This window comes from Patiria miniata, unplaced genomic scaffold (assembly GCF_015706575.1).
Source record: "Patiria miniata isolate m_02_andy unplaced genomic scaffold, ASM1570657v1 HiC_scaffold_26, whole genome shotgun sequence".
NCBI classification, from domain to species: domain Eukaryota; kingdom Metazoa; phylum Echinodermata; class Asteroidea; order Valvatida; family Asterinidae; genus Patiria; species Patiria miniata.
Genome location: NW_024037065.1, coordinates 7665062 through 7692428, shown reverse-complemented (window position 1 = coordinate 7692428; position 27367 = coordinate 7665062). Strand labels below are relative to the sequence as shown.

The window sequence follows — 27367 nt, the reverse complement described above, 5'->3', positions numbered from 1 at the left end:
TCTGTACTTGGAAGCTGGACTACAAGATCGATTATCGATAATCGATTTCAGGTAATTATGTGAAGTTGGATGTAATAAACTGTTTCTATCTGAACCACAACTTGAAGTCTTGGTGGTTGGTTGCTGTGGAGCAGGGAACAGTTTGTACCATAGTGTTGACCAGTTGTTGAAAAGGATGTCCGGTTGTACTTGTAGTCAGGCGTCTAGGCCAAGGGTTAACACATTTTGAGGCGCATTGCCCTGGGGACAAGATCATCTGGTGCTTTGACATTTTAATTGAAACTGACACGAGAGCTAGCAGTGAGCGGTTTTAGTACATGTACAGCCATTTCGGTGGTGTTGGCGGTGGCAGTGGTGGAGTTGAGCAGGGATCAAGAGCTTGATGTGTTGTCGTGGCCGTGGACGGACAGATCATAAAGATCTTGATTCGACACACCTGTCCGCGTCAGCCAAGTTCCGGTCATTATTTGTGTTTCCCGGGACTTTCTCACCACACACACACCACCACCAACCACACCACACGACAGCAGAAACTCAGGGGGAGCTTAACACCGTGTATGCAAGGGGGAAGAAGTCCAGAAAAATAACACCGCGGTAAGAATCCCAGGAATGGCACCTGGCGCATGTGGCTACGTGCCGTTGAGCCTTTAAGCCCCACACACTACCGCCGGAAACTCCAAGGTATAACACGGCAGAGACAGTTGCTCCAGCCAGGACAGAGAACAAACCTGTGGGAAAAACAACCAGAGAAACCACGACACGAGGGGGAGGAGATGTTGTAATGAGCGAGACGGACGCTGGGGAGACGTCAGGGGAACGCACCGTCCGTCCTTCAGGTCACCCGCACTGTTTCCAAGCTCCCCCACAAACAGATCAGAGCTTATAGCGTCCCACTCGCACACCTGTCGGCCCGGGTCATATTCAACCCTCAGCCCGCCTCAATTGTTTCTCAATAACACCTTGCCATATCATCGCCATCATCATCATCATCGGATTCCGCCCTTCCTTCGTACCCTGTGTGTGCTGAACAGTTTCCCTCCCTATACTCAAAGGAACACACAAAAATCGCAACACGAACCGGACGCAGACGCTAACATGAAACAATTACAGGTAAGTAGAACTTCAAATAATGGTCTTGATAAAAACACTGCACGTGTATTTTATTTCGTGACAGGTATTAGTCTGTGTTTTATTTCGCCATGGTTTGTACGGCATTTTAACATGTCTGGGTTTTAAGAAGTCGCTAACCGGCCGTGTCTCCCCGTGAAAGTCGAAGACAGCAAAATTGTAAAGCAATTCTTCGAAATAGGTTGCGCGACCGAATTAGCTTTATCCAGAGAAGTTTAAAAGCAGTGTTCTGTATCTTTCTGTGTGTATTAGTTGCCAGACTGGTTATGCTGTTAAACTGTCAGGTTGCTTGTTTACTGTGATTTTGTATCCTCTAGATCGCAGCACGATGACAAACGTGAGGCTCAAGTGTCAATATTACGTGTGCGTTCCCTCTACTCGAAAGGCGTGACCTGAATTTTAAAACAGGAGGGATTTCTTTGACGCTCACATTGTTTGTACCAAAGAACACGACTGGTGTTTAATTTTACGGGAGCGTTTACATATAACACACTTCTTGTGGCTTCAGGAACGGTAATCAACAATTAATTATGAGGAAGTAGAAGAGTTTTTTAAGGACGTAATTTTGATTTTGAAAATGAAAACCAATTTCAAATTGTTTTTTAGACAACTGTGTCCCAAAATGTCGCTGAATTTGGCCTGTTCAGCCCACTTTTGACGTCACGTGGTACCAGTCTCGATTTTAAGGAAACGTTATCGGCTATGAAACCATCGAGTGACATCCTTCAGAGGTATAGGACATTACGAAACTTACATTCTCTATTTCTCGACAAAAATAAGGGATGTGGTTTTCATTATACGGCATCGGAAATCGAGAATTTACAACAGACCGCGCCGAGAATCCAGGCAGACGGGCGCCGATTGGCTGTGAGTTGTCACGTGGTATGACCGTTTAGGCGCGCGGTGCAAACGGGAAGAGTTCGTTTTACCATGGTTTTGCACACGAATCAACTGCGAGAACCGAAAGTCCTTTCCGTAAATCGAAACAATATTGCGGCTCTGTTGATGATCTTCCTTTTTAGATCTTCCTGCGTTGATGAGTTTGTTTTCTTATATAGTTCTAATTTGGCTCCTTGTTTCCTGTATTGTCACTCAGATACATGGTTCATTTTGGTTGATCGAGCGTGAACTACAAAATAGACTACATGACTTGTATAGGCCTCTATCGGTCTGTAGTCCGATGTACAGTCTCTTTTGGTCAATAGTCCGGTATATAGTCTGTCTATCGTCCAGTAGGCCCTAATCGAATAGGCCCCTACCGGTCAATAGTCAGAGATGCCAACACGTGATCTAAGCCGGATTTAAATACCACTATTTTCACATGGCACTGTAGCCTGTTACCTCACATGACATTTTATTGTGTTTCTTGTTTTAAGCTTCTTGGAGTTTTAGGCACCCATGTAAGATTTTTCTGATGAATCATTGGACTTGGCTCAAATCAATATGAAATATTGGACGGGTGTCACACGTCACACGAAATTGGGACTCCTATGAAAATAATGGTCTATTGAACCTTATTGTGGACTCGTATCCCTCACAGGTGACCTGTCATTGTTCTAATTATCTTCACTGAGGCATGCGCAATACAGCCAATGAGTCCGTATTGCATAGAATCAAAACTTCACACTATACACTGTCTAGGGCCGGTGGATAGTCCACATCTATTACCCTATGTTTCAGTTCATAGCGGGGTATAGACTACACCCACGCGAGCCCTGATGTTGGAGGGTCTCTTTTTTTGCAGTCTTTCTGAGGGGGTCAAGGTCTGGGACTAACTGCCCTAACTCCTCTTAGCACCGGAGCTCAATCGAATCTTCAGATGGCACAATAGTCACAGTCAATAACAAGACCTCTCCGGCAAGTGCCTAAATGATGTGCATGTGCAGAAGGAGCTTGTAAACGTCAGTATCCACCATCGTTGGGGCGTCAGGTTGGAGCAGTGGTATACTGTCCTCGCCTTCCATCCATGATCCACGGCGCTGTGGCCCGGGTTCGATTCCTGTCCTGGTCCACATGTGGATTGGGTTTCCAGTCCCTACCTGATTCCGTGGATTTTCCCCAAAATATTCTTCTGGGGTTTTCCTTCCACCTCTAAAACTGTCATGTCTTCTCATTGTCTGCTCGTTTCTTCAGGCGTGCGAGTTACAGTGCCTACGGCACTTTGAGTAATCCTTGGTTTCATTACCAGAAAGAAAGAAACAAATCGTCAATATGGACGGATAGTTTCCCTTTTTTTCGGCTTCGAGCAAGTTTATTCCTGTATAATATTATTTCTAGACCTATGTTCTGGAGGTCGCAGGATCAAATCCCGCTCCACTATCAACGTATTTTTGTCAAGTTTACCTTCTTGATTCTTTCTTGATGCTTCTAATCTACATAAGCAGTACACCGATCCGAGGGAAGTTTATATCGCAGAAAAACCTGGAGAATGTTCTTGAAAGGGGGTTGCTGAACTACAGAGGGCGGTTTAAAGCTTTCAAATATGGCGCTCGGTCAGTGACTCGTGTCCGTAAAAAAGTGCATCCAAAGTTTACAAATGGCACGCTGAAAAAAATTGGCAGACTGCATTGAAATCATCTAAAAATTGCTATCAAGAGAGAGGGGGAGTTCACTGAACGAGGTTGACGGGTAAATCTCTTATTTTTATTTTCTTCACCCAAGGCCCAAACACTTTGGGTTAATTAGTTTCTTCTCATATCTTGTCACGGGGCTGGGCAAACACAATAAGCTGGCGTGGAACTAATGTCACGCTAGGCTGGTCCTGCCCTAAACAACTGCAAAGTCTTTTTGGGGGAGAAAAAGTACAGGTGATAAAAAAATCCTAGTTGTCTATAGATATTGTACAGAATAGCACGCACCTTGTTGAGAAAAACTAAATAAATATTTCGACCTCAGTACGCACGTTTCCTGTCAGTCACGAAAAGTCCGTGTGGCAGACAATAAAAATCATTCGATCGTGATCAAGGTAATTAAATTACTTGTAAACCACGCTGTACATTGTTGTCTTTCATAACCGGCTGTAAACAAGTTTCAATGATACATGTAGTTGGTGTTCAACCTGTGATATCTGTGTGTTCTTGTTACGCCCCGACTAGAGCCATGGACCCAACTACTAGTTGGGACCGTCCAACCATTTATTCCTCCATGGTCCAACCATGGAGCTATAAACACGGTCCAACTATAGTTGGGACGATTCCACCTATAGTTGTGGCAGACCTAACCATGACCTAGCTGTAGTTCGGCAGTCACAACTGTAGTTTGGCTGATCCCCACTATGATCGCCCCAATATACATGTACTTGGACAATGTTATATAGTTGGGTGTACCATTCTTATTTGGTACCGGTTGAATGTGATACGGAGTGAATTTGAAAGGAAGGTTTTGCCTCAGTGAGTATATACTGACACAAGTAAAATATTTATCGCAGCCGGAGAAATTGTAGGGAGGTGGGGGAGAAATTCTAGGTTACAATCTTTATAATTGGTGAAAAATCTTTACAATGAGCGAATTCAGCTGCTTGATTTTTAGAAAAGGTGGAAACTTGAAAATATTTTATTTACGCTAAAATGTCTAGAACAATTTCTGGCGCTAGTGTCAGAGTATCACACGACACAGGCTTATCAAGTGTTCCTATAGGCCTACTTTTCCTAGTTTTTCCTAGTTTGTTTTTATCTTGCTCCTACTTCTCATACTTTTTTTCTTGAAATTTCTACTTTTTCCTGCTTTTCCCTACTTTTTTCCCCACAACTCCGAAAAATAAAATAACATTGAAAATTTGTCACAAAAGTGTTACACACTGTCATAAAATCCCACAATGAAGGGCTTGGGAGTACTGGGGAGTACTGCAATTGTACTTCCAAGAGCTTAGTTGAGGATGGAACAAAATTGTTGTGATTACAGAACATGCCAAACGAGGCTTATGATGCTGTGGACAGCATCAACGAAAACTACTACTGAAAGTCCGCAAAAGTCCAACTTGTATCCTGATTTTGTGTTCCAAATTCCTACGTCCTGTTTTTTATTGAAAATGTTGATCCTACTGTTCTCCTACATTTAATTTCACCTGGGTGGGTCTGCTTGAAAGCCTGCATGACAACTTCTCGGAAATTTTAAGCATTTAATATACAATAATAAAGTTGCATAATATTCGGATCGCCCATATTTGACTAACCAAGATTCTCGATGCGAGGTTATGCCAAATAGAAATTAAATTGCTAATATAAGTTTCTGGCGTCGACGATGACTTGACATTAACATATTTCCTTCCCCCTGCCTTCCCCCTATAATATGACAAACTTGCGGTCTGCCGGTTAATCCATTATATATCTCCCCTCCAAAATTTCAATCAATTATTCATCCAATTTGGTTCGCTGCGAAGAAGAAGAAGAGGTTCAGAGAAGATGGAGCGATCAAACCCTCCCCCCCCCCCCCTTATGGCCGGATGTCGTACGAGAAGTGTTTTCCAGCAAATTAGCGGCAGCTAATGAATTGGGTCCGGTCTTGCGGATGTGGGGTCGTTAGCGCCGAATAATAAAAATGACTAAAGCATATGTTGCTGCAGAACCTCTCAAAAATAACAATCAGCGTGCATGCACGCCGCCGGTGTACAGGCCATAAAGTTTTATCGCACATAGCTACTTCTGTTCAGTGACTTCAGAGATGTCGAAAACAGCATCCAGCATTGACCCCCAGTTCCTCCGCGGCCTTTTGACCGATTATCGACTTCCAAAAAAGGTCAAACTTATAATTTAATTTCATACTTTTTTATTTTTCACAGATTTTGTGCCAAATTCTTAGCAATGAACTGAATGATTTGAAAATGGACAATTATACTGTTGATTCGTGTTGTCGTGGCTATAAAATTATATGTCAAGGTTTTTGTTAACGTTGGAAACATGTTACCGTATCTGAACTAATTCTATCATATGATTTTAACATGTGTGTTTTCCCATTTATGTTTCTAATTTTGTGTAAACTACTAATTTACTCTCGTGTCCTCGTTAACGAACGTGACCGACTTTTTGACGGGTTAAGGGAAGCTGGCCGGGTCCCCTCTGCGTTCTTTGTTAAAGCAGGCAGTGGTGTATTACATTTGAAATTTGGAATTTGTGCAAAGTAACAAAGTTATTCAACATATTCCCAAATTGGAAAGATTTTTGCTTTGACGCTGGCTGTTTCGTCACTACCAAATAGGACTGAAGCGTTTCTTATATAACATTAGAATAATTTATACCTTTATTCTGCGGTATGAGTATAATTCCATATGAATATAATTAAATACAATTATTATCCCTGTTCATCAGGAATGAGACCATTTTTTTCTGCAGCAGCTCGAGATCAGCGCAATTTGGTCTTTACCATTACAAGTACCCATTCATACTCCTGGGTGGAGAGAGGCAGTCGTAGTAAAATGCCCTGCCCAAGAGCACAAGCACCATGTTCGTTCCCCGTCAGGGGTCGAACCCATGTACCACGGCACACGAGTCGAACACCGTAACCATTGGACCACAGCACCCCAAAAGCTTTGTTCGACGGGAAAGTTAACTGGAAGCGATATCAGTTTTGGTGAAATTTAGGGGATTTTTTTTCGGTTCATGCTTCCGATCGGTTTCCGCAATTCAAACTAAAAGTGCATGCACTTTTGAAAGATCCACACAATTACAGTTCCCACGATGATGAATTGATGAAATTGCCCAACATCCCCGTCCCCCCCTTTTTTTTTGGGGGGGGGTCGGTCGTGACTATTTTTGTCCTGATGAAATCATAGCAAAACTCTAGTTTGTTCAATTTTTCTATGGCCGGAGCTGGCGAAGATAATCGGCGAACGGTTTCAATGACTTGGTGTTCCCTAAAAAAAAAAATGTCATTCTCTGTTGTGCGGATGTATGCATGGATTAATCTCGCCTTTCTTTGTGGACGCGCTTGGGTTAAATTCGTGGGAGATCTGGCGGTTTCGATCCCTTTCAAACAACCCAACGAACAGGATATGAAACTGAATGAAGAATAAAAAATAAGATGAATAATATTGTTCTCTATTAATACCATTTTATTTTTATCTTTTGTGTGAACAGTCGTGGCCGGCAATTATCCACGGATGATTTATTTGTACACACACACGTGCACACACAACCGTTGCATAACACTCCACTGCTGTTTCCTGCGGACGTGGAATTAGTCAAGTGCGACATTGAAACCGAAGTGCAACACGGAGAAAAAAAAACACCGCGCGCAACCTCGTCCCCAGTGTTTACTTTATTTCCAACGTTGTTTCCAATAGTAAACCCTGGATAGGAAACTTCCTTCTTGCATCCTGATTCGATACCGCAATTGGCTAGAAATTGATCTATATCGTGTACTTGGTGTTGTTATTCACAACGTGCAGTACGTGTTTTCGCAATCATTTGTCCACGCCTTCTTGAAAATATTCATTTCCTTTCCAGTTTGTTAATATTAATATGAGGATACTGCATGTTGTCTCGTTAAGATCGTAACAGTTTAATTAAAATAAAATCATGTTTTCGTAACTCACGCCATGCTCGCGTTGCGACGAATTGATTCCGTTTTTACCCCAGACACCACATACAAAAACAAACGCAAATGTAACGCACAGGCAGGCACCAGACTACTCCTTATTTGCATACGTGTTCAAAAAGCAGGTAGTGGTGGGCGCGTACTGCTCGACACCCTGGGGACGAGGTTGCACCGCGCGGGCTTAGGTTCGAACAGCGCCATCTCGTGACGGAAATTAGTTCATTAGTCCTTTACATGGGTACTGTATAAATGCTTCTGTGCTCTTTTTTTTCACACAGACTTACAGTACTTTCACAAAGTCAGTTTTTTGAAAATCTGCATTGTTTAATTCTTAATGGGTAGCCTATCATAATGTTAATAATCAAAATACAGTGTTGCATGTTTCACAATCAAATCCTGTTGATAATTTCGTTTACTTTGGGAGTGCAGTGGTCGCCGCATATAGGCTAATTTCGAAAATTAATATTGTGAAATATGCTGTAAAACCACCAACGCAGGTGATACTTCATCGGGTATAATGGTTGTGCCCCGTGCACTTTTTCACATGTAGTCCCCGTGACAATACTAAACCGCAAGATATATTCACACGGTAATATACCCACACTATATACAAGTACACAGTTTACTATCTCTCTTCTCCAGCAGAATTACGATTGTGGAAGCCAGTTCACATTTACCGCACTGACCCGCGTCGACGCACAACCGGCGCGTCACGACCGACTGGGCAAAACCACTGTTCATTTCCCTCCCTTTTCTTTTCCCCGTATTGTATTCCAAAGATAGTCTTCTGGGTTTTTTTTTTTGTCTGATGGAAAATCCCACAGGTTCTGCTAACACAGCTTTTCAACAAACAAACAAAACTCACTTCACAAGTGGCACAAGCAACAGATGAATAAATTTCATTTAAAATATCACGGAGAGTGCACGCTCTAAATAGATGGTTACATCCGCCGTGTACATGCTGCGAATATCCACGTCCACACTCCACAGACTATATATTACGGAGCAGACCATTTTTTTTTTCAAAGCAGTAATTAAGGCGAGTATCATCCGTTTGGCTGGATTAACTTGGCTATTTCCTCTCTGGAGATTTGATGAGGCCTCGTCTCCGAGGCAGTTGTTTGTCCGTGTTCAAATTTCGTCTGGCGAGGTTGAGAGAGACGACGCCAAACTTGGGACCGTCTAATAGTAAACTGAAGCAACACAGGTAAGTTTTTCTGGGATCAAAATGCTATGCCGATTTTGAACATACACAGAGTTGTTTCTCAAACTGAAGTTACTTGTACACTCCCATCTTTGTTTAAGTCATTGGTTCTAGTGGTTGTGTTGTTCCAATAATGCATACTTTTGCTGTTGTCAATAAAATCTGTGTCAATTACGTTAGAAACTTTAGACAGCCTTAGTTTTTAAGTTCGAAATTATAGAAGTTGTCATGATGTTTGAATCGAAGTTCTGTACGGATGGACAGCAATGCGTTTACCTCGATTTAGAAGGTTCTGCCTTGAATCTCTCGAGCTATAGTTTTAAAGTGATGCTACGGTGCTGTATGTAAGGATAACTCACAAGAATAGTATTTACAACAGTTTATATGAGTTCATAGTTTCGTCATCGTCACTTTATTTAAAGAGGAAAATGTGCGTTCAAGCGCATAAAGGTAATCCTCATGTACTATTCAAATTTGTGTAGGATAGATGAAAAACAATTGAAGTCTGTGAATTTTCAAATGTCGATGTTGTTTGATGGATATCGCCCCATATATAATACACTGATACTTCAAGCTTGTATGATAGACCAGTGCCCCTATATTACACAAGGCATACGTGTTTTTCTTCTAGTATACCGTCATGTTCTTCCGGTGCTACATTTTTAATTATTATTTGCCGAAGTTCGATTAACTCATCTCTGTATTGTTACCCTCAGGGGGACGAGGGTGCGTGGGCCGTTTGGACAAATAATCAAGCCTCCGCTCAGTACACTGTCTCTCATTATGAATTAATCTTTTCCTGGCGCTCGTTTAATTTTAGTAATGCACGCACGCAGACCGAGCCGGGAGATCCTTGAGCTCGATTGCAAAGCATCGAGAGAGAAAAACAATCGACCGGAGATTGGTAACTGTTTCATCAATTGGGCTTGCTATCGGGGGACGCTCCTGCGTCGTGCTTCTCGCGACGGATCTATATCGTCAGCCGTACTTCGCCGATCACTTTGCAGATTGGGCATGACGTTATAAAAGAGATAATTTCTTGGATATATTATTCATGTCCCTGCTTGCTATTTATTTCTTCGTAATGTGGAAGTGTAAAGTATTTGTTGCATCTGTACAGTAGATTTCCATATGTATGATAGTAAAACAATTTGGAGTAGAAGTTTGTGGAAAATTGCCGTCACAACTCAATAGATTTTAATCGTCTTTGTACTCAAAATTATTTTCAGTCCGTTATAATGCTGCAATTATGTTTTAATGAGGTACTTTATCTTGTCGTTCATTATCTTATCGTTCAACCATTTTCGTGCAGTGGCAACTTATTTAACCCTAACACCCTAGGGGGTGTGCAAAATCATATTAACATTGGAGGATTTAATAGACCATTATCATGTTGCAGCCATTTGATTTTTCCCATTCAAATCAGTGTAACCAAAGCGAGGCTGGAAGGAAAAATAATCTGGTTCCCTTTTGCACAAAAAAAACCACACATTAGCATTCAGTACTGTTATTGGATACAGAGAATATGACTGAAATGGTGGCAGCATGATCGTTTTTTTTAACGTGAAATGACTGTATAGACATTGATAGCCAGTTAGCACCACCTGACGTCATGAGATGAGTGGCAGACCATTGGGCACTGTAAACGACTCTGAGCAATGTCAGCCAATCGCTGATCACCACGTGCGTGCGCGTATCGATTGACTGACCAATGACCGCGTATAAATGATCTTCCTCTTCTTTGACCAGGTGGTTCCCGGCCTATTGTCCGCTTTAAGTGTGACGATGCGTCACGTCTGGTAATCGATCGCTTTGCACACGGGGGGTTTGCTCTATATGCTTATGAGGGGACGAGCAAACATGAGATTGCGATTAAGAACATGAAAGAGGAGGAGTTGGTGGTGATGGTGGTGGTTTGATGAGAGAACAGCGATGTTTACTCTGTGGACGTTTCTGCGGTCTATCCTGTCCTTTTTGCGGGGAGTATGGCCCGCATCGAGACCTCTGTGCCCGTCTTTCATCCGCAAAGTTTCGACATCTTATCAGAGGTCTGTCAGTTGCGGTTGTCTGGGGAATTATCTGTCTGTCTTTTGGACTGGTCCGTGTGTTTTTTGTTTGTTTCTTTTTGTCACAAGCGGGCAGATTGCATAATGTGCACAGAATTGCGGAAATTAGTTTTTGAATGAAACGTACATTATTTGATTTCTTTCTGGTGATGAAACCAAGGATTCCTCAAAAGAAGAAATCACAGTTTAGAGGTGGGAGAAAATGCTCAGAAGAATATTCTGGGTAAAACCCACGGAGTCAGATAGGGACTAAAAACCCAATCCACACTGTGGTCCGGGCAAGGAATCGAACCCGAGCCATAGCGGTGTGGATGGCGAGGAAAGTAACCGCTGCGCCAACCTGACTCCCTTGACGTACATCGCACTATATAGGGCGTATATTTGTCTCTTGGTAAAACTAGCCCGCCATTGAGATACAGAAAACTTTTGATAATAACCTTTAGCTTTTATCTCGTTGCAATTTATTCATCATTGGTCCGTTTGGGCCACGATTTGTAGAATATTTGGCAAATAGGAAGTCACTGATGATGAGAATTGTTCACGGAATGAAAGATAACCGGGTGAAGTTACGATGGTGGAGATGCTACACTGTAAAAATGTGTTTAGTAGAGTTGAATCTACATTTGAATCTACTGTATAACATGTTTAGGTTTATGGATGTCTGTTGAATGATAGAACCATCAATTATAAATGGTAATAGTGCATAAAAATGGCTTATCGGGTTGAAGTCGAATGACAGGTTTAATATGTTTTTATCACTCTTAGTTTAACATCAGTCTGAGAAAAAAAGGACCAAAATATAAATTTGACTTTTTTTATGCGTTATAATTGATGGCACTAACGGGCTTTCAATTTTCATACTGTGTAAATTTTGTTAACACGTCTTATTCTATTATGTGAAGAAACGGTGTGCACAAAATGGTGTTTAAACTCCAACTTAAGCACCATTTTTACAGGAGTAAATAGGAAACATAATTAGTTAGCTAAACTAAACCCACGGCAAAGAAACTCAAGTGGGAACCGGTTTATACGAGTAACATACCACGCATGACATTCAGGTTGGTTACCAGCGGAACACATCTATGCTTAGCAAGAAAATGTGTGGGTTTAGTTAGCACAGCAGCTAAGCGCGAAGGCGCGATCGACCTCGGCGTTTATAAACGCACAACAATATCCCAACGCGTGCTGTATCGTTTAGCGGCAGGGATTACTTCGCCCTGTCAGCGCCCCGGCGGACCCCTGTCAATCAACCGCTCTCTGTTTTCTCCACCAGATATTCTCCTTGCCCGATAATACTGTACGGTTTCCCGTAACCCAAGAAGAAAAATTGTCAAGGTTTTATTTTCCATTGAAGCGTGCCTGCTGGGGTAGGTTGACGGATTACATCACTGCTGATGGTTCATCCTTGATTCATCCCGTTTCATTTTTTAATCCTGGAAGCATTGTTGTTCATTGTTTTGGGTTTTTTAAGCGAGTGGAGGAAGAGATTTTGTGTCCTTGCATTCCTGGATCCCCAGCACAGAGTACTGGTTGGGAATTACTGACCTAAGATTGGCTAGAACTGGAGTTAAACAGGGTGCCCCCAAACAAACTTGTGCAAGCAGATATCCTTTAATTTCTCAAAAACTACTTACCCTGAGTATTTCATCTTGATGGAGCATATTAATGATACTCTTGTGTATAATCAGTGAAAATGCCATGGAAATCCGTTCATGCAAATCGGAGTTTTAACAGGTTATAAAAGGCTATGGGTTTTTCACCCATTCCAATGGGATAGGATTTACACTGTTACCTTAATTTACATCAGTAGCCTTTTACAATCCGTTAGATCTCTGCATGGTTTGCTTGAACGGATTTCCATGGCATTTTTACTGAATATACACAAGAGTATTAATATATTCCATCAAGATGAAACATATATGTTAAGTACTTTTTGAGAAATTAAAGGATATCTGCTTGCACACCTTTTGGGGGAGGGGGGCACCCTGTATTATCTTTCTGATATCTGGAAAGAGAAAGAGCAATTTGTGTCAATTTAACAAACTGCCGAAATTTTTGGCTAATCCCTGTTCTTTCTTAGCTGAGGTGTTGTCTATATATATTTTGTTCCCACGCGCCACGGAACAATTCAATTTAACTTAATTATCCCTTCCGGGAAAATTCCTTTTGGCATGTTACATCACGCACATTAATATCAGATTTTGCCATTCCCCAAAGTATAAACACTGTATACTTTAGTGTGTTACCTCCCGAGTGAAAGTTGGAAAATTCACTCCGGTGGGACTCGAACTTACGACCTCCTGCTTTCTAGTGCAGACGTCTTACCACTCGACCACCGAGCTTGCGGTATCGGTTGGCTGGTTCGAATCTGATGTACATGTAGCTGCGGGTACCGCAATTAAACATTAATTAGTACATTGACAATTACAAATAATTAATTAGTACATTGAAAATTACAAATAATTATTACACATAAAAAACCCACAATGCTTCACTTCAAAATAGAGCCTAGGTTGTTAAAATTCAGTAAAGATAAAATACAGTACAAAACTTGCAGTAGTACATTTAAAACTTAAAGGGAAAAAAGGGCAATCTGCGTTGGTCTCTGAAATACGGTGGAATCATCGTTCCAACTGGTCATTAAAAATGGTTGTCTCTTAATAACTGATGGTCTTTGTTGCTGTGCAGTAACATGCACATATGCGTTTGCTATTTCACCAGAAAATGTATTTTACGCTGTGGAATCATGCGATCATAGTAATCGCTGGTGTGTTTTACCAATTTACCTTCTCTAAGTAAATTTTGTACTTTGGACACTCTGCTTCGGTAAAAGTTAATCAATTTGCGCTGGACTGTTACAGTTGGATGGTATTGCCATGTAACTGTTATTAACATCCATCACTTCTTCGTGTTCCTGAATTTTGAAGACGGATTTATCTATTCTTTCCTTGCTTATATACCAAGCTATTCGATTTGTATACAATACAGTATAGAGTGTGACCCTCACTGCACGACCGGGTTAATTATGATTATTACGCCGTGTACAATGCTCCCCAGGGTACCCCTCCTGGCCTTTCAAGTACGGACCCAAGCTCTCTTCGACCGGTCATCGATTTTTGGATTTCCGTATTGCGACCCTTCCAAGGATTTACGGGCATCACAAAAGGGAGTACATGTTTCCACCAGGCGGGCTATCCCCTCCTCAAAAAAAATTCAAGTGCAGCCGGCGAGTAGTTTGCCTATCCGTTCCCCCTCATTAACCCCCTCCCCCCTCTACTCCCACCCCTCTTTCTTCTTGTTGCACCCCTCCCGGTGTTGCGGCTCAGCTCATCAACCGCAAGATCTGTTTATGAGTTTGAGGACAACTCACTGCTCGAACAGATCTTAATCACAATTGGTTCGCCGTATAGAGTAGTGTAACATTATTACCCCGTCCGATCGATATATTCAAATTCGGTTCTCTCTCTTCTTCCTTTTTTTTTGTGGTGGGGCTTCCTCTGTGTTGTCCCCGGAACGAGATGAAGCATTCAAAAGATACTTTAATGCGGCGGGCGGTTGAGATACACGGTATATCAGCAGTCAACAGTTTGTGCATGAGTTGTGTTGAAGTTTGTTGTTGTTGTTCAGAGCGGGAAGGCCGATTGTGGCCGGGATGTGGAGAATTGGTCAGAAGAGCCTTTCATCCAGAAGAAGGGGGAAAAAAGACCCACGAAATCCTCTGGGCAAGACACAACACTTTTGTCTGGTCAACCTCGACGGTTATACAAAGAAGAACCATTACAAAACCAACCCCTTCTCTTGCTTTTGCTTTTATCCCAGTGTATACCGCAGCTTCCGAGTTGGCTCTTTAACACTTTTTGATTTTTGTACCCTGGAACACTTTGCCATTGTGCCGGGCCCGGTAATGAGCTCCCCTTTTTTTGAAGATTTAATGAAACACTTCCAGGAGGCTCTTCTTCTCCTCCTCCTTTCTTTCTTTCTCTCTTGATTACCCTGCCCTCCAGTTTACGAGGAAGAGCCTGTGGGGGTTGTTTACCGACCGTCCCTTCTTTTGACAGGGTTTTTTTTTGGTTACCCGAGGGTACTTTTCCCCTTCAAACGGAGCCCGTAGCTCGCCTGGTTTTCAGTTTGTCCTCCATTTTTTTTTGGTCGACTTTTGACATTCATTTGACCTGTTTCGGTCGCACCCCTGTGCACGCAAAGCGATTCCATCGTACAAAAATGATGGTTAGATTAGAACTCAGTATACAGAATGAGTCTATGTAAATATGGTTAGAAGATCGCAACCATTATTGACATCACATTATTGTGAAACAGATTTGATGCATCATTATGTCCTCCTCATGTTGTTCATCATCAGTAACTTTTCTGTAATTTCCGAAGTGCGAAACTACGGACAAGATGATTTACAATAAAAATCACTCTGTCAGTCGAAACTCCGGTGATAATTCTTGGACGGGGTTAGTTTTCATTCGAATAGAGTGTGGATTTTCACTCTGGAAATAAGAGAGCATTTTATCGCCCAAACCAGAAAAAAAACACCTCGACTCACATTTTGACAAGAAAACTTTCAAACGTCCACACTGCCGACTAGAATTATAATATCGTCAGTTGGGTGCCAGTTGCTGATATTGAAAATTCGATAATGCACTCAATGCACTCATGATGTACTGTACACTTTGCTGCAATTGCCGTTTGCAGTGGATACAGAACCGGATGTTTCAAACTTAAAAATCGGGCAGACGTCCTGGACGACAATGTGGCATCGTGAACAATTAATATTGTGTTAGTAAAACAAAACCTTGAAAAATATTTTAGAAAAAAAATCCAATACAATCCTTCACGGACGTTCCAGCTCCATGGGTGTGTTCAATTCACAGAACGAAAAGAAAAGCTTTGACCGTGATTTATTGGCTGCCATACTCTGCGTTAAGAATGATGAAATTGAACAAACATTGAACACACGCGACTTTTTACTGTTATTCCAATATTTAAAACTAAATTATGAGATTCCGGCAAGTCCTCTTTAATTCTCGTTTGTAGCTCTCAGGTTGTATCGCGTCAGCCTACTCCTCTATCGGCCGTAATTTAAGAGTATGACATCTTAATGCCACTCGGATACAACCCGCTGTAAGGGACGATCGGGAAAAATGCCGGCCCCGCCAGCTGATGATGAAATCAGCGGGAAAACCCTCTCGGCCGCCCCCGTGTGACCCGGGGCCATCCCTGCGGTTACCGCTGAAAAAAAAGAGAAGAACTGACGATAGGGGACGCTAGCAGCCATCTGCGGTAAACACCGTTCGCCACGCGGTACGCATACACCGCTCCGTCCCTGGCTGGAAAGAAAAAAACCCGGCGCATTGGCGGGTTTGTTTTCGATAAACTTGCAAAACGGAACACGATAAGACCGGAAATGCCTGATCCCGGGAGATTAGCGGCTAGCAAATCATTCGCCCGGGATGTTGACAGACCGCTGTCCAAATAAGGCAAATCGTGGACTCGACCAACCGGCCCGGGAAGGGGAGGGCACTGTCCAAAAAAAAAAAAATTCGGAGGGGAAGAGGATGTGACGGCGTAATTACGTGAAATATGTCCCCGGCATTAAGATTGACCGACTTCCCCGGGCGTTTGTTTATTTGTAATACTACACTGCGAGGAATTTAGAATGTGATGAAATCCATCCGGTCACAGCTGGTATCCGAGGGCAGCCCCATGCCACTCCGGAAACGGAGGTGACAGCAGAGGAAAACCTCCTACGGAGTAATGGTGCCGCCCGAAGAGTACGCCCCTTCGCATTTACATATCAATACCCAAGTGCCTGCTCGCAGTACGGCCAGTGAAAGAATTCCGCCCCGCAGTAAATAAAGTCCTTCAGTGGGGACCGGAACGGTACGAGCTCGGGCGCTATAGGGTACTTGAATCTGTGCATGCATTCACGGTACCTCTCTCTTTGGAAAACCTCCAGTATTTTTGTGTGTGTGTCATTTTTATGTTTTTCACTTCACGATCGTTTGGGAGCCAGAGTGGAAATATCTAGCTGTGCGATATCGACACTGGGCCAGCACACATGGAAAGCTAACGCGCTCTTTTCCCCCTTGGTCGTGATATGTTCGCTCGGATCGGATTGGATTTCTATATACCTTTACTCGGGACGCATGACTAGAAGCACAGAGAGACAGGCACTGCCTGAACACATCAAACCGTAAGTTATCCTTGATGTCATCATCGTCAGTTAGGGGCATGTGTTGTGGGGAGTTTGGTAACACACTGATCGCGTGGTAGAGTAGAGCGGCATACAGCGCATTATACACACTACGCAGTCTTGCACATCTTATGCTTGTTAGTTGTAAAACACTCGATCGCATCTCGCTCGATTTTGTCGAAGGCCAGTGTAAATTCTAATCCATACCATGTATACGGTTATACGACTCAGTATACGGCGGGCATGACTGACCGTCATGACCATGATGACCGTTGGTTTACATATGAATTGGCGTAAAGAAATTCAAATCATTTACAGCGATGTTTATCTATGGTGCATGGATTTGTAGGCATGGGTACATAGTGCTAAACCATCTAGAAAGCACTACTGTCAATACGCTGTGCGTTCTTCTGGTACTTTATATTTCGAGTCGGGTCCAACGGCAAAAATTCGTGCCGTATGGTTTTCCAATGTGGACATGAAATTTAACCCGACCGGGTTGTGGTTTTTTTCGGTTCGTCCGGATCTCTCTTGGGGCCTGTGCTATTTCAGGGATAACCTGTATCGACGCAGGAACTCAACGACCGCTCTACCTCAAGGCAAACGGTATATACCGAGATTGTAGAGGAAGCAGGAAAAGTCAGCGTTTGCCCAGTTGATTTCTTCAGGCAAAAACGGGTATACATTGGTCGGTAATGATTTTACCCAACAGAACCATGCATTGCAATTGAACAAACCACGAGTGAGTTAAGTATATTAACTGACTGTTCGCATGGTACGGCAACAGTAACTTGAAGTTGCAGTTGAGGTCACTTCCCTTTTCACGCTAACACATGGCATTATGTAGGTGAGGCTCTATGGATTAAAAAAAAAAGCTCGCGTAGTTGGTGCGTTAATTATCGCTGATTATCATGGCTTTCCTGATAAACAGTGCGGGTGGGTGAATAAACTAAATCCTCCAACACTTGTCCTGGAAATTTGATTTGACCGAGGCTGGAGTTTCTCGCTAAACGACGCTGACCAGATCAGAAGAGAGAGAAAAATCTCAGGTTATAGCGTTGGACTTGGAGCGATTGAAGTTATTCCTAGAAATTCCTGACAGATTTTGTCTTTGTGGGTTTGTGTGTGTGTATTATTCCATTCTCATCATCTCATCTGGTTGTCGTGTTCTGAATGCGGTTGTGGAAGGTGTTATGGTTTCGCCAAAGTTGACCAAGTCCCAGATATGTGATTTTATCATTTCCCCCGAAAGAAATTATACGCTGTGGGTTTCTCACACGTAGAGAGCATGGTGAGAGTTCCTAATGATTCGTTTACAAATTACATTCCACTGTTAAACTCTTTAGCCAGAAAAGAACAAAAACATCCCCGTGTTGTACGATGTGCTCATTCGAGTTCTGTGAAAACAATCTCTTCTCTCTGGCTTTTTTTTTGTACTCCTCCAACGCGAAGGGAAAAAATAAATAGCTCCGGAAATGGTTTCTGCGAAAATCATTAAGGGCGAACAACTGCATGCTTTGATCCCCGAAGAGCGAGCGTTTTACACGTCACAGCCCGGGACAGACTCGCTGACTGCAGGAAAACTGTTTTCACAGACCTTCCCCAAGAAAATAATAATAAAGCAGGTTATTTTTTTCCTTTCCAGACATAGGATCAGCATTTGTTGTGCCAGTGAGATATTATCATTAAGGGATCCGGCCATTATTGTGATGTTTATTGAGGGATCCCAAATGCACAGCAGACTGGATGGCACTGGCACTATACTTGACATGGCAGAAGGGGAAAAATAATGAGGGGAAAAATAATGAGGGGAAATATAATGAGTCCCTCGCTGAGCGTGAGGGGGAGATTCCTACGACAAGGATCAATTATACGTCAACATGTGTTTCCTCTAATCATCAGCCGACAGTTTGCCGTCCGGTGTGCACCCCCCTCCCCCCCCCCTCCCCCTCCCCATTCCGACATAATTCCATCTCCGTTGTAAACGGTCTCATATTAGAGCCGGAATTGAAATTGAAAGCATCCACAAGCAAAAAAAACACTACACAAATCGGAGTGAGTGAAAGATGTTCCCTATTTGGATGTAATATACACACGTGTGTAATAATAGTACCCAACTTGAGGTTGTCTCATATCCGCACTTCCGCTTTTGTGTATACGTCCGGCTTTCAAAAAGTCACAGCATCATTTCCAGCGCTTGATTAGAGAGTTCCGAGTCGAGGGAGTTTATATGAGAGGGGAGCTATAAACAGAGGGCATCGGATGTTCTTCATATCATTAACCTGTAGGTGACAGGCCGAGCTAGCTCGCATGTGTGCACACGCGGAGGGGACTGTATTGTGTTGACTTCGCTGTAAGCTTGTATGTGTGTGTCCCTTCTCACGACCCTTGGTCCTGTTGTTCGACAGTCAGCATGATCATGGTAGTAACTTTCTCATGTCGTGTTATCTAAGCTATCGAGCGATATATTTCATGGTTTTAATAGCAAGAGACTGTAAATATCTTGTTTTATAGTTATACCTGCTGTGGAAGGCCCTAGTTAATAGTGTACATAATCTCTCTTCCTTTTTGGGGTTAGGCTAGACTCGAAGTTGTTGGAGTTGTCTACTTGATCAGCTGATGCTTCAGTGAGAATCCCCGCAGCAAGGTCGCCCCAATCACTCATAGGCGCCCCGTGAGCAAAGATCAACCGGCTGCCAATATTTTCCCCCTCACTTGCGTGACTCGCATGACTTCATGATCATAAAGTATAAACCTTGATTTGGTTTGGGGTTTTTTTATGTGTGTATGTATCATTCTTTGACTTTTGCGTTATTTTATGTCTTGTCTGCACAGAGTTTATGGAGCACCGGCTTGCCGCATGTTGCATCCATGGCACAGGATGGAAATGGCGTGATATCGCGGCAGCCCCGGTCTGACTTGACCAGGTCCTTGCGGCAGTCTAGCGGACAGCAGCAGCTCCGGAGCCTGGACCTGCCGGCCCTGCAGAACGCCCCGTTGGAGCGGCAGGCCCGCAGGAACGAATACGTGGATGTCCCGGGCACTGAAAACCGGAGGAATAACAATGAGAGCCCGTCGGTAGTCCTCTCCAGCAGCCACCAGCACCGCGGCCACCGGTCCACTTGCATCATCGTCTCGGACAACGGCAAGACCAAAGTCTTGAAACTTGGCAAACGGGAAGTCAGTAGGACTAGCGACGAAGTCAGCGAGGCCGCTGCCCATCACCAGGCCAGGACCTCGCTGCACTGTTTCGACAGCACCGACATCATCCCCTGCGCGAATTGTGGGCTATGCTGCTGCGACCAGTGCCGGCCCAGAACAGACCCCAACAACCACACCTGGCTGTGCAGGGACAGGTACGAGTGCTCAGCCGAGAACAACTTGGAGCATTGCACCTGCCTCTGTTGCGTCAAGGGATTATTTTACCACTTAGCGGACAGCAACCACGATGACTACTCGTGGGGCGACAAGCCGTGCTCGTGCGGGGACAAGAGATGCTGCTTGAGATGGTCCATAATGGGAATGATCTCGCTGGTATTGCCCTGTCTCTGGTGCTACTTGCCTGGGCGAGGGTGTATATCGACATACAAATACTGCTTTGGCAGGGACGGCTGCAAATGCAGGGAACCCGATCCGGATTACGAGTGGTTCGGAGCCGTCTCACTGTAGAAGCCTCACCGCAATCCTCCTCGTCGTCTTGTGCAAGCCTGACAGTTCCCAGCCTGCCGGCGAACATGGGGTACATCCGACACCGGTGCGGGCCAGCGGGGCGCCCCGTTTCAGGCCGGCGGGCCGCGGTTACCGCGCGCCCCGCCGAGTCAATGACATGCCTCGCCACGTGGCCACCACGGCAGAATTTCCGTAACTCAAGGATATTATATCAGTGCGGCGGCTGTGGAAACAACGCTCGAGTTGCAGCAGCGGGGCCAGCGGCCGGCCACCACCGAAGCATCCGAACGCTGGAACCACTGCGGAACCGTCTACAGGATAACCAGGGATATATCGCATCCACCGTGCAAGGAATTCTGATAAACAGGAGCGGACGTCTCGTGTGGATCAGACCCAATCGGTAGCACAAACCCGAGGGGGCCGTTCAAAAGCGTCTCCCTTCAACCCCCTGGGAAGAGAAATTATACACACAAGTCACAAGAAATATGTGATCGCATGAAGGAGAGGAAATCAAACCACAAACACACACACACACGTGTAAATGTACCGTCCCGCGGTGGGGGACCTGCTTCAAAGATTGAATTATTTTTTATTATTCATGGGAAAAATGGTGCAATGAACACTACACCTAGATAGTGTGCTAAATATAATATGTATAGAGAAACAAAAGTGTACGGTTGTGTAGTAAAATCAAGATGTATTGTGACCCCAAAGAGAAACCAATCGGAAGGGCCGGCGCTGGATCCGATTCCAATTAAGAATTCAGGTGAAAAACGCACAGGTGGATATCAAAGTACAGCGGGCCCGAAAAACAACGACCCCACGTACGCGTTTAGCAACTCCACAAACCTCCAAAAAACAAAACAACGAAAAAATTGACCTTGCCGATTGTTTTTTCCCGCGCTTTCCAGCTTCACCGGAATTGGAAACACAAAACCGGGCCTAACGCAAATCACCGAGCTAGCTGGGCAGATGTTTGTTTAACGTCTCGTCCGGATATCTCGCATTTCACCTTTTTACTCCACTTCAGGAGAAGGCGAAGAAGAAAAAAAACATGTTTTCAAACCCTTAATGGTAGAGCTGGAGTAGCCACATAGATCCCACTGTTTTGATATTAAGTCTATACATAATATGTACTGTAGATATTTATATATGTATATACATGTATATATGTACATTTTATATATATATGTGTACATACATATATATATTATATATAGATATAAACATTACACTCGATATTAAAGGTCGTGTCGGTCAGCGTTGTTTGTCTACAGCGAGGCTTTCATTTGCCTTCGTGTTTTTATTTTTATTATTTTGTTCTTCAAAAACACGCCTATCAAAAGCCTCGCTGTAAACACCAAGTGTAGTAATAAACCCACAATTTCTGGATTGTTATATGAATTTTTGAAAACTGGTTGTATAAAATTATGTACGAATCCTGTTGGTTAATAATATTAAATGTAAAAAAAAACCTCGCGGACAGTATTCAGGTAGAGTTGTAATAAGCGCAGGGATTGTGGAGGGAGTCGAGGAAGAAGTGAACAAAACAAAAAGGAAAGTAAAAAAAAAAAAATTCGTTGGTGTTCATTCACCAGGATCACGCAAGTCATGCTCCACTCCTCCTTTCATTTTTTTTTTTACCAAGCGCTCTGTCCGCCCAAACTACACACTGTTTCCGGCAGCTTTTCACGCGAGGACAATACCGAGTCTCTCAATGGAGCTGTAAAACCTCATCGAGTGTGCCAGTCAATAATACTCTATTGAACAATTCCCTTAAAACGGGGGGAGTTCACCCGCAGTTCTGTAGCGAAAAGAGGTCCCTTTTTTGGCCCGCGGGCAACTTAAGCCCAGCGCTGGCCCCCATAAGTAGGAGTCATTAGTGGGTAAAACCTGTGAAACTTTTCAAGGGCTATTTCCTCTCGGGTTTTTTTTTCTCCCTTGATGATTCTTAACGAGTAACTTCCTAAAACCCCCCATTAAAAAAAAAAAAAAACTCCAAGCTACCCCACGTAAGTGATGGGCTTGTTCAAGCATTGTCAATTTGCATGGAACAAAGAGAAAAGTACAAAAACTCCGGAAATATTGAGGAGAAATATCGGTGGACAAAAATTATCAGCCTCCCCACGCAAAAAAAACCCATGCATGCGTGAACAATTTCGCCAGCATTATCATAACTGTAGAGGGGTGTTTGGTGCAGGGCAGCCGGTTGGGGCTGGGGCTCAGTCGTGCGAGCGCCGCTTTGTTAGCCACGCCGAGCTGTGTAATTTAGCGTACCCTTTACCCACCGTCTGAATTTACCAAACCGATAAGTGCACCCCTGTACCAATGAAAAAAAAAGGCTGCGGAATAAATCCCTCCAAAAGGTACGGGCCGGGCCATTGTGGCCGTGTATTGCGGGTGTGAAGTCGGGCAGAAAACTTTCCCCGGCGACTCGGTCGGTGTATTATTTTTTTTGGCAACTGCGAGATTTGTTCACACGTTCCTCCCTAAAATGCCTCGATGCTGCTGGAACATTTTTTTTTCTTCAGACAAACATGTGGCTTGCCGCGGATTTGCAGCACATTTAGGTTCATGTCAAGGATGATTTTTTTTTGGTTCCCTTGTACTGCATTACCCCTTCAACTGGAAACATGAAACGTACAGCAAGGCTTTTCAGCGCAAAACTGAAGAAGAAGAAAACAAAACTGAAACTGAAGAAGAAAACAAAACACTACCATTTTTATAGGTTTAATTATGCTGGTACGTTCCAATCTAGTTCCATATGCTGTCTCCGCTTCGTGTAGTGCACAGAGCAGGCTGACCTCTATTTTTCCACGAAAACCATTGAATAAATCATTTGGGATTAGTAAACACTTTTTTTAATCAAAAAGCTGGGGACAGTACGATTATGTATTCTTATTTACTATACCTGGCACCGCGTTGTTTGTGTGAGAGAAGCCGGAAACATGGCGCTGGGCGCGCACAGTGCGCATGGTCATAGGGGTCAAGTCTTGACGACGACCCGCCATGATGGTCGCGGTGGGATGCCCTCTTTTTTACCAAACTTGTTCGGTTCCCTCCAGAACTCCTGTTGTCGCAATCATGTCAAATTTTAAAGTTGGCTCTACTCAGTTTCTTCACCAGTTTTTTTTGTTATCCCTTCACTGCCATAACTTGTACCGATGTTATTTTTTTTTTAACTGGTGTTCAGATAAGCACTTTCAACTTCAATCTTTTTCCATCTCACCTGCTCAGCATTTTTCCCTGACTTTATAATTTCAACTCGGTTTAAGATTTTAAAACAAAATCTGGCATGTGATTTTTTTTCTCTTCTGTAGTTTAGCCAACCTGAAACACGTGCGTCGTTGGCATAAGCACACGTAGGCTTAAATTCATACATGCACCCAGCTTAACCCGGGCACAGTACAAGGTACAGGCGATGATTGTACTCAAAACGCTAGCCCTGTAGTGCACCGTATTATTCACAAGGGGTCGAAGGTCGCTTGTAGGTAAACTGTGCCGGTCCCGCAAATGTTTGCTCTTTTCTCTTCTAGTTCTATACTCAACGGCAAATGATTCAGATTTGGCTTTACTTTTTAGGGGCAGCTTTAATTAGTAAAAACTCCGCTTGAAACACATGGAAAACAAACTCCGCTTGGGAAAAAAGTTAGACCAGCTCTGAGAAAAGTTTCTCAACAGATTTTGAAGTCTATTTAACCCGATGCAATTTCCTGGTTGAACTACTTGGACGAAGAGACGAGAATTTTAGATTCTCAGACCCGATTTGCACAACGGAAAAAAAGTTGAAACTTGCCCCGTGCCCGATCTGGGGATGATTAGCGCAGGCCAGCTTCTGATTGTGTGCAGCCCTACAGATCTGGGGCTTCCCGCGTGAACGGCACCCTGGCTCGGTTCACACTGCCAGTTATATCAATCAACTAAAAAAAAAATCTAAAAAAAAAAAATCTCGGAACAATTCCTCCGAGATCGAATCCGGTGCAAAGTCCCAAGGTCGACACAATGGGACTGTGTGAGATACGAGCCAAAAAAAGATGGTAAACTCGTGGGTAGAGTACACAGGAAGTCACTTGTATACTCGAAATGTTGAAGAAGAAGAAAAAAAATCAGCTTGTTTGTTCACCGGGTTATTTGCTTGCTGACCTAAATCCTCAGTGCCAAAAGTGGGAAATAAATAGAGCCATGTTTGTTCAGGGAACACACACAAAAATAATGATCCGCGGTTTTTACTGGGACTTGGTAGGGTGGGTGCTCGTATGAGACTCTTATAAAAAAAAAAAGAAAACCAAAATTTGCCTGAACTAGAAGTGTTCATCATTGTAGTTGTTGATGCGATTTGTCAGTTTTTCGTGGAAGCTACAGAGAAACCGTGCATTAATCAGTTTTCTTAACACTAAATCCAGATTCTTTCTCGCCATACCTGCAGTTTCTTACACGTGGTACCTATAACCCAGACCGATTGTTTTGTACGGTTATATTGCTATGCAATGCAACGTCGTTTAGTTATTGACACAAACAGAAATGCAAAAAAATGCCAATTTTTCAGCTAGAATTTAACTTACCCAGCATTTTGTTTTTTGGTTAATATGGCATTTGTAGATGCTACAACTTAAAAATGACGAGCAACTCAGTTATTGCTGGTTCTTTTAGCTGAAACGTTTCTCTGCGTTTTACTGTTGCTTACTATTTGTCAGGATACTTTTCTTTATGTCAGACTTCTCGCGTAAACTCTCATTCTTTCTCGTGAGCAATGGACGAGACTTGACATTTTTATCAAGACGATGCATTTCTTATTGTGCCCAAAAAATCCTTCCGTTTTTTTGTTTTTTTTAACTTCAAATCAAAACCTAACTGCCTCATCTCCTTTAGTTGAGATCTTCAAGCAATTAATGTTTCTCACAGTCTTTTTTTTTTAATCTATTTTTTTTCTGTAAAAGATTACGATCGCTTAATTCTGTACCATTGTATTCACACTGCAAGTTGTCTGACTTTGCAGTCAGCTTCATGTATTCATGTTGTGTTTTTGTTTTTGTTAAGAAAATAATGTAATGTATTATACCGGTGCTTTAGCACCGACCAAAATTATATCATCATAATGTGAATGCAAGGGGAAAATAAATCTGTATAAACAGTAATATTACATTTTTTTTCCTTAAAAATGTGGAAAACTGGAATCTTCTTTGTGGTTGTTAACGACCTCCCGTATCGTTAAGAGGTAAACGCCCACAAAGTAGGATGTAATAGTTTTTTTTGTTCGGTGAAGAATCATGTTTTTAATTTTACTCTAGAAAACATGTTATCGTTACTGATGTTTTAACTGCATTTTTCTGCCAATTTCTTTTTTTCCTGTTTGTATAAAAAGGTTCAGAAAATGTTAAATAATTGTTATACTCATTTAAGAAAGGAAAAGAAGTTGTTTCTTGATTACAAGAGTGGCGGGTTAGCGGAGTCTGTGACGTCACCGCCGTATATACGAAAACCGGTTAAAGGTTCCATTTTTCGGTCGCAGGCAGGACCGCAAATGTGGTTCTAAAAATGGCATTGTGTCCCCTTATGTTGTTACCAAAAAAAGCAAAAGTGTTCATTTCTTTTCTGTTAGACATATTTTTGACAGTGTAAACTCATTTAGTGGAAAAACACACACACGCAAAAGATTTGGTACGAGGTTGAGCCACGCATGTCAAAGGTCATGGTGCATGCGTAATGAAGCTCATGCATGTACATTCGAGCGATACGATGTATTTAGTAAGCAAAGTTGCTGATCCCTTTTGAATTTGATTTGATTTTGACTTAAAGAAAAAAACAAAAAAAGAATCACATGTGGTTTGCTTCTGAAGATAGGAACTATTTATCTGTATTTCGTACATGAGAAAATATGTGGAGTTCTATTTTATTATATTATTTATTTTTCAGGAAGGTGTTGAAGAAAAAAAATAACATGGAAAGCAAGAATGCTACGAGATAATTTGTTCCAACTGTTTCAATCCTTTTCCTAGTTAGTGAGGCGGTGAGGGGCGAGTGGTGACCGGGGAACGAGGCGCGTTTTACCCCCGTGAAGGCAGCGCTAGACCGCGCTCAGTTGGTTCCATTTAGCGTGTTTGCGGGTTGCTCTGCATGCTATCTTTCAAAGCTGAACTTTTTTTCTTTTATGGGATATGGGATTCTGATAACTCCGGGTTGATTTTGAAGCTACAGGCAGCAACAGTGTGACACGAGATAGACCAAAAAAATATGGAAATTCTAATTAAGAACCGGGGTGCGCCGAAGGAAAACATTCCATGGATTGTTTAATAATAGAGCAGTGGCCGAAAACGTCTACCAAACCAAACAAAAAAGAGGAAAAATAAGATAGATATTATGTCTGACTGAGACAACATTCGTTTATATGTGCATGCATGGGAACATTGTTTCCCCCATATGGTTTAACATTGTTGTATACCATACCAACGGGACTTTTTAGACGGGCGGTTAAAGGTCGAGCGATTGTTTAGATGACGCCGTCCAACTTTGCACTTTTGGCGAGTGAAACATCAGTCGACTCCACGCTCTGTCGTTCAAAAACAACGT

At 42.9% G+C, this 27367-nt stretch overlaps 1 protein-coding gene across 2 annotated transcripts; it reads left to right on the top strand.

The window, feature by feature from the left end:
* Positions 1-125: 125 nt before the first annotated feature.
* Positions 126-26765, top strand: LOC119733781 (protein sprouty homolog 2-like). Of its 2 annotated transcripts, none has more exons than XM_038207147.1 (2): positions 126-1110; positions 19967-26765. In XM_038207147.1, the coding sequence occupies exons 1-2, from the start codon at positions 1096-1098 to the stop codon at positions 20798-20800; spliced, it is 849 nt and encodes a 282-aa protein (XP_038063075.1). In that variant the 5' UTR covers positions 126-1095; the 3' UTR covers positions 20801-26765. The 2 variants fall into 2 exon arrangements, with proteins under 2 accessions (XP_038063075.1, XP_038063076.1); XM_038207148.1 differs by lacking the exon at positions 126-1110 and adding an exon at positions 19213-19553.
* The last annotated feature ends 602 nt before the right edge of the window (positions 26766-27367 follow it).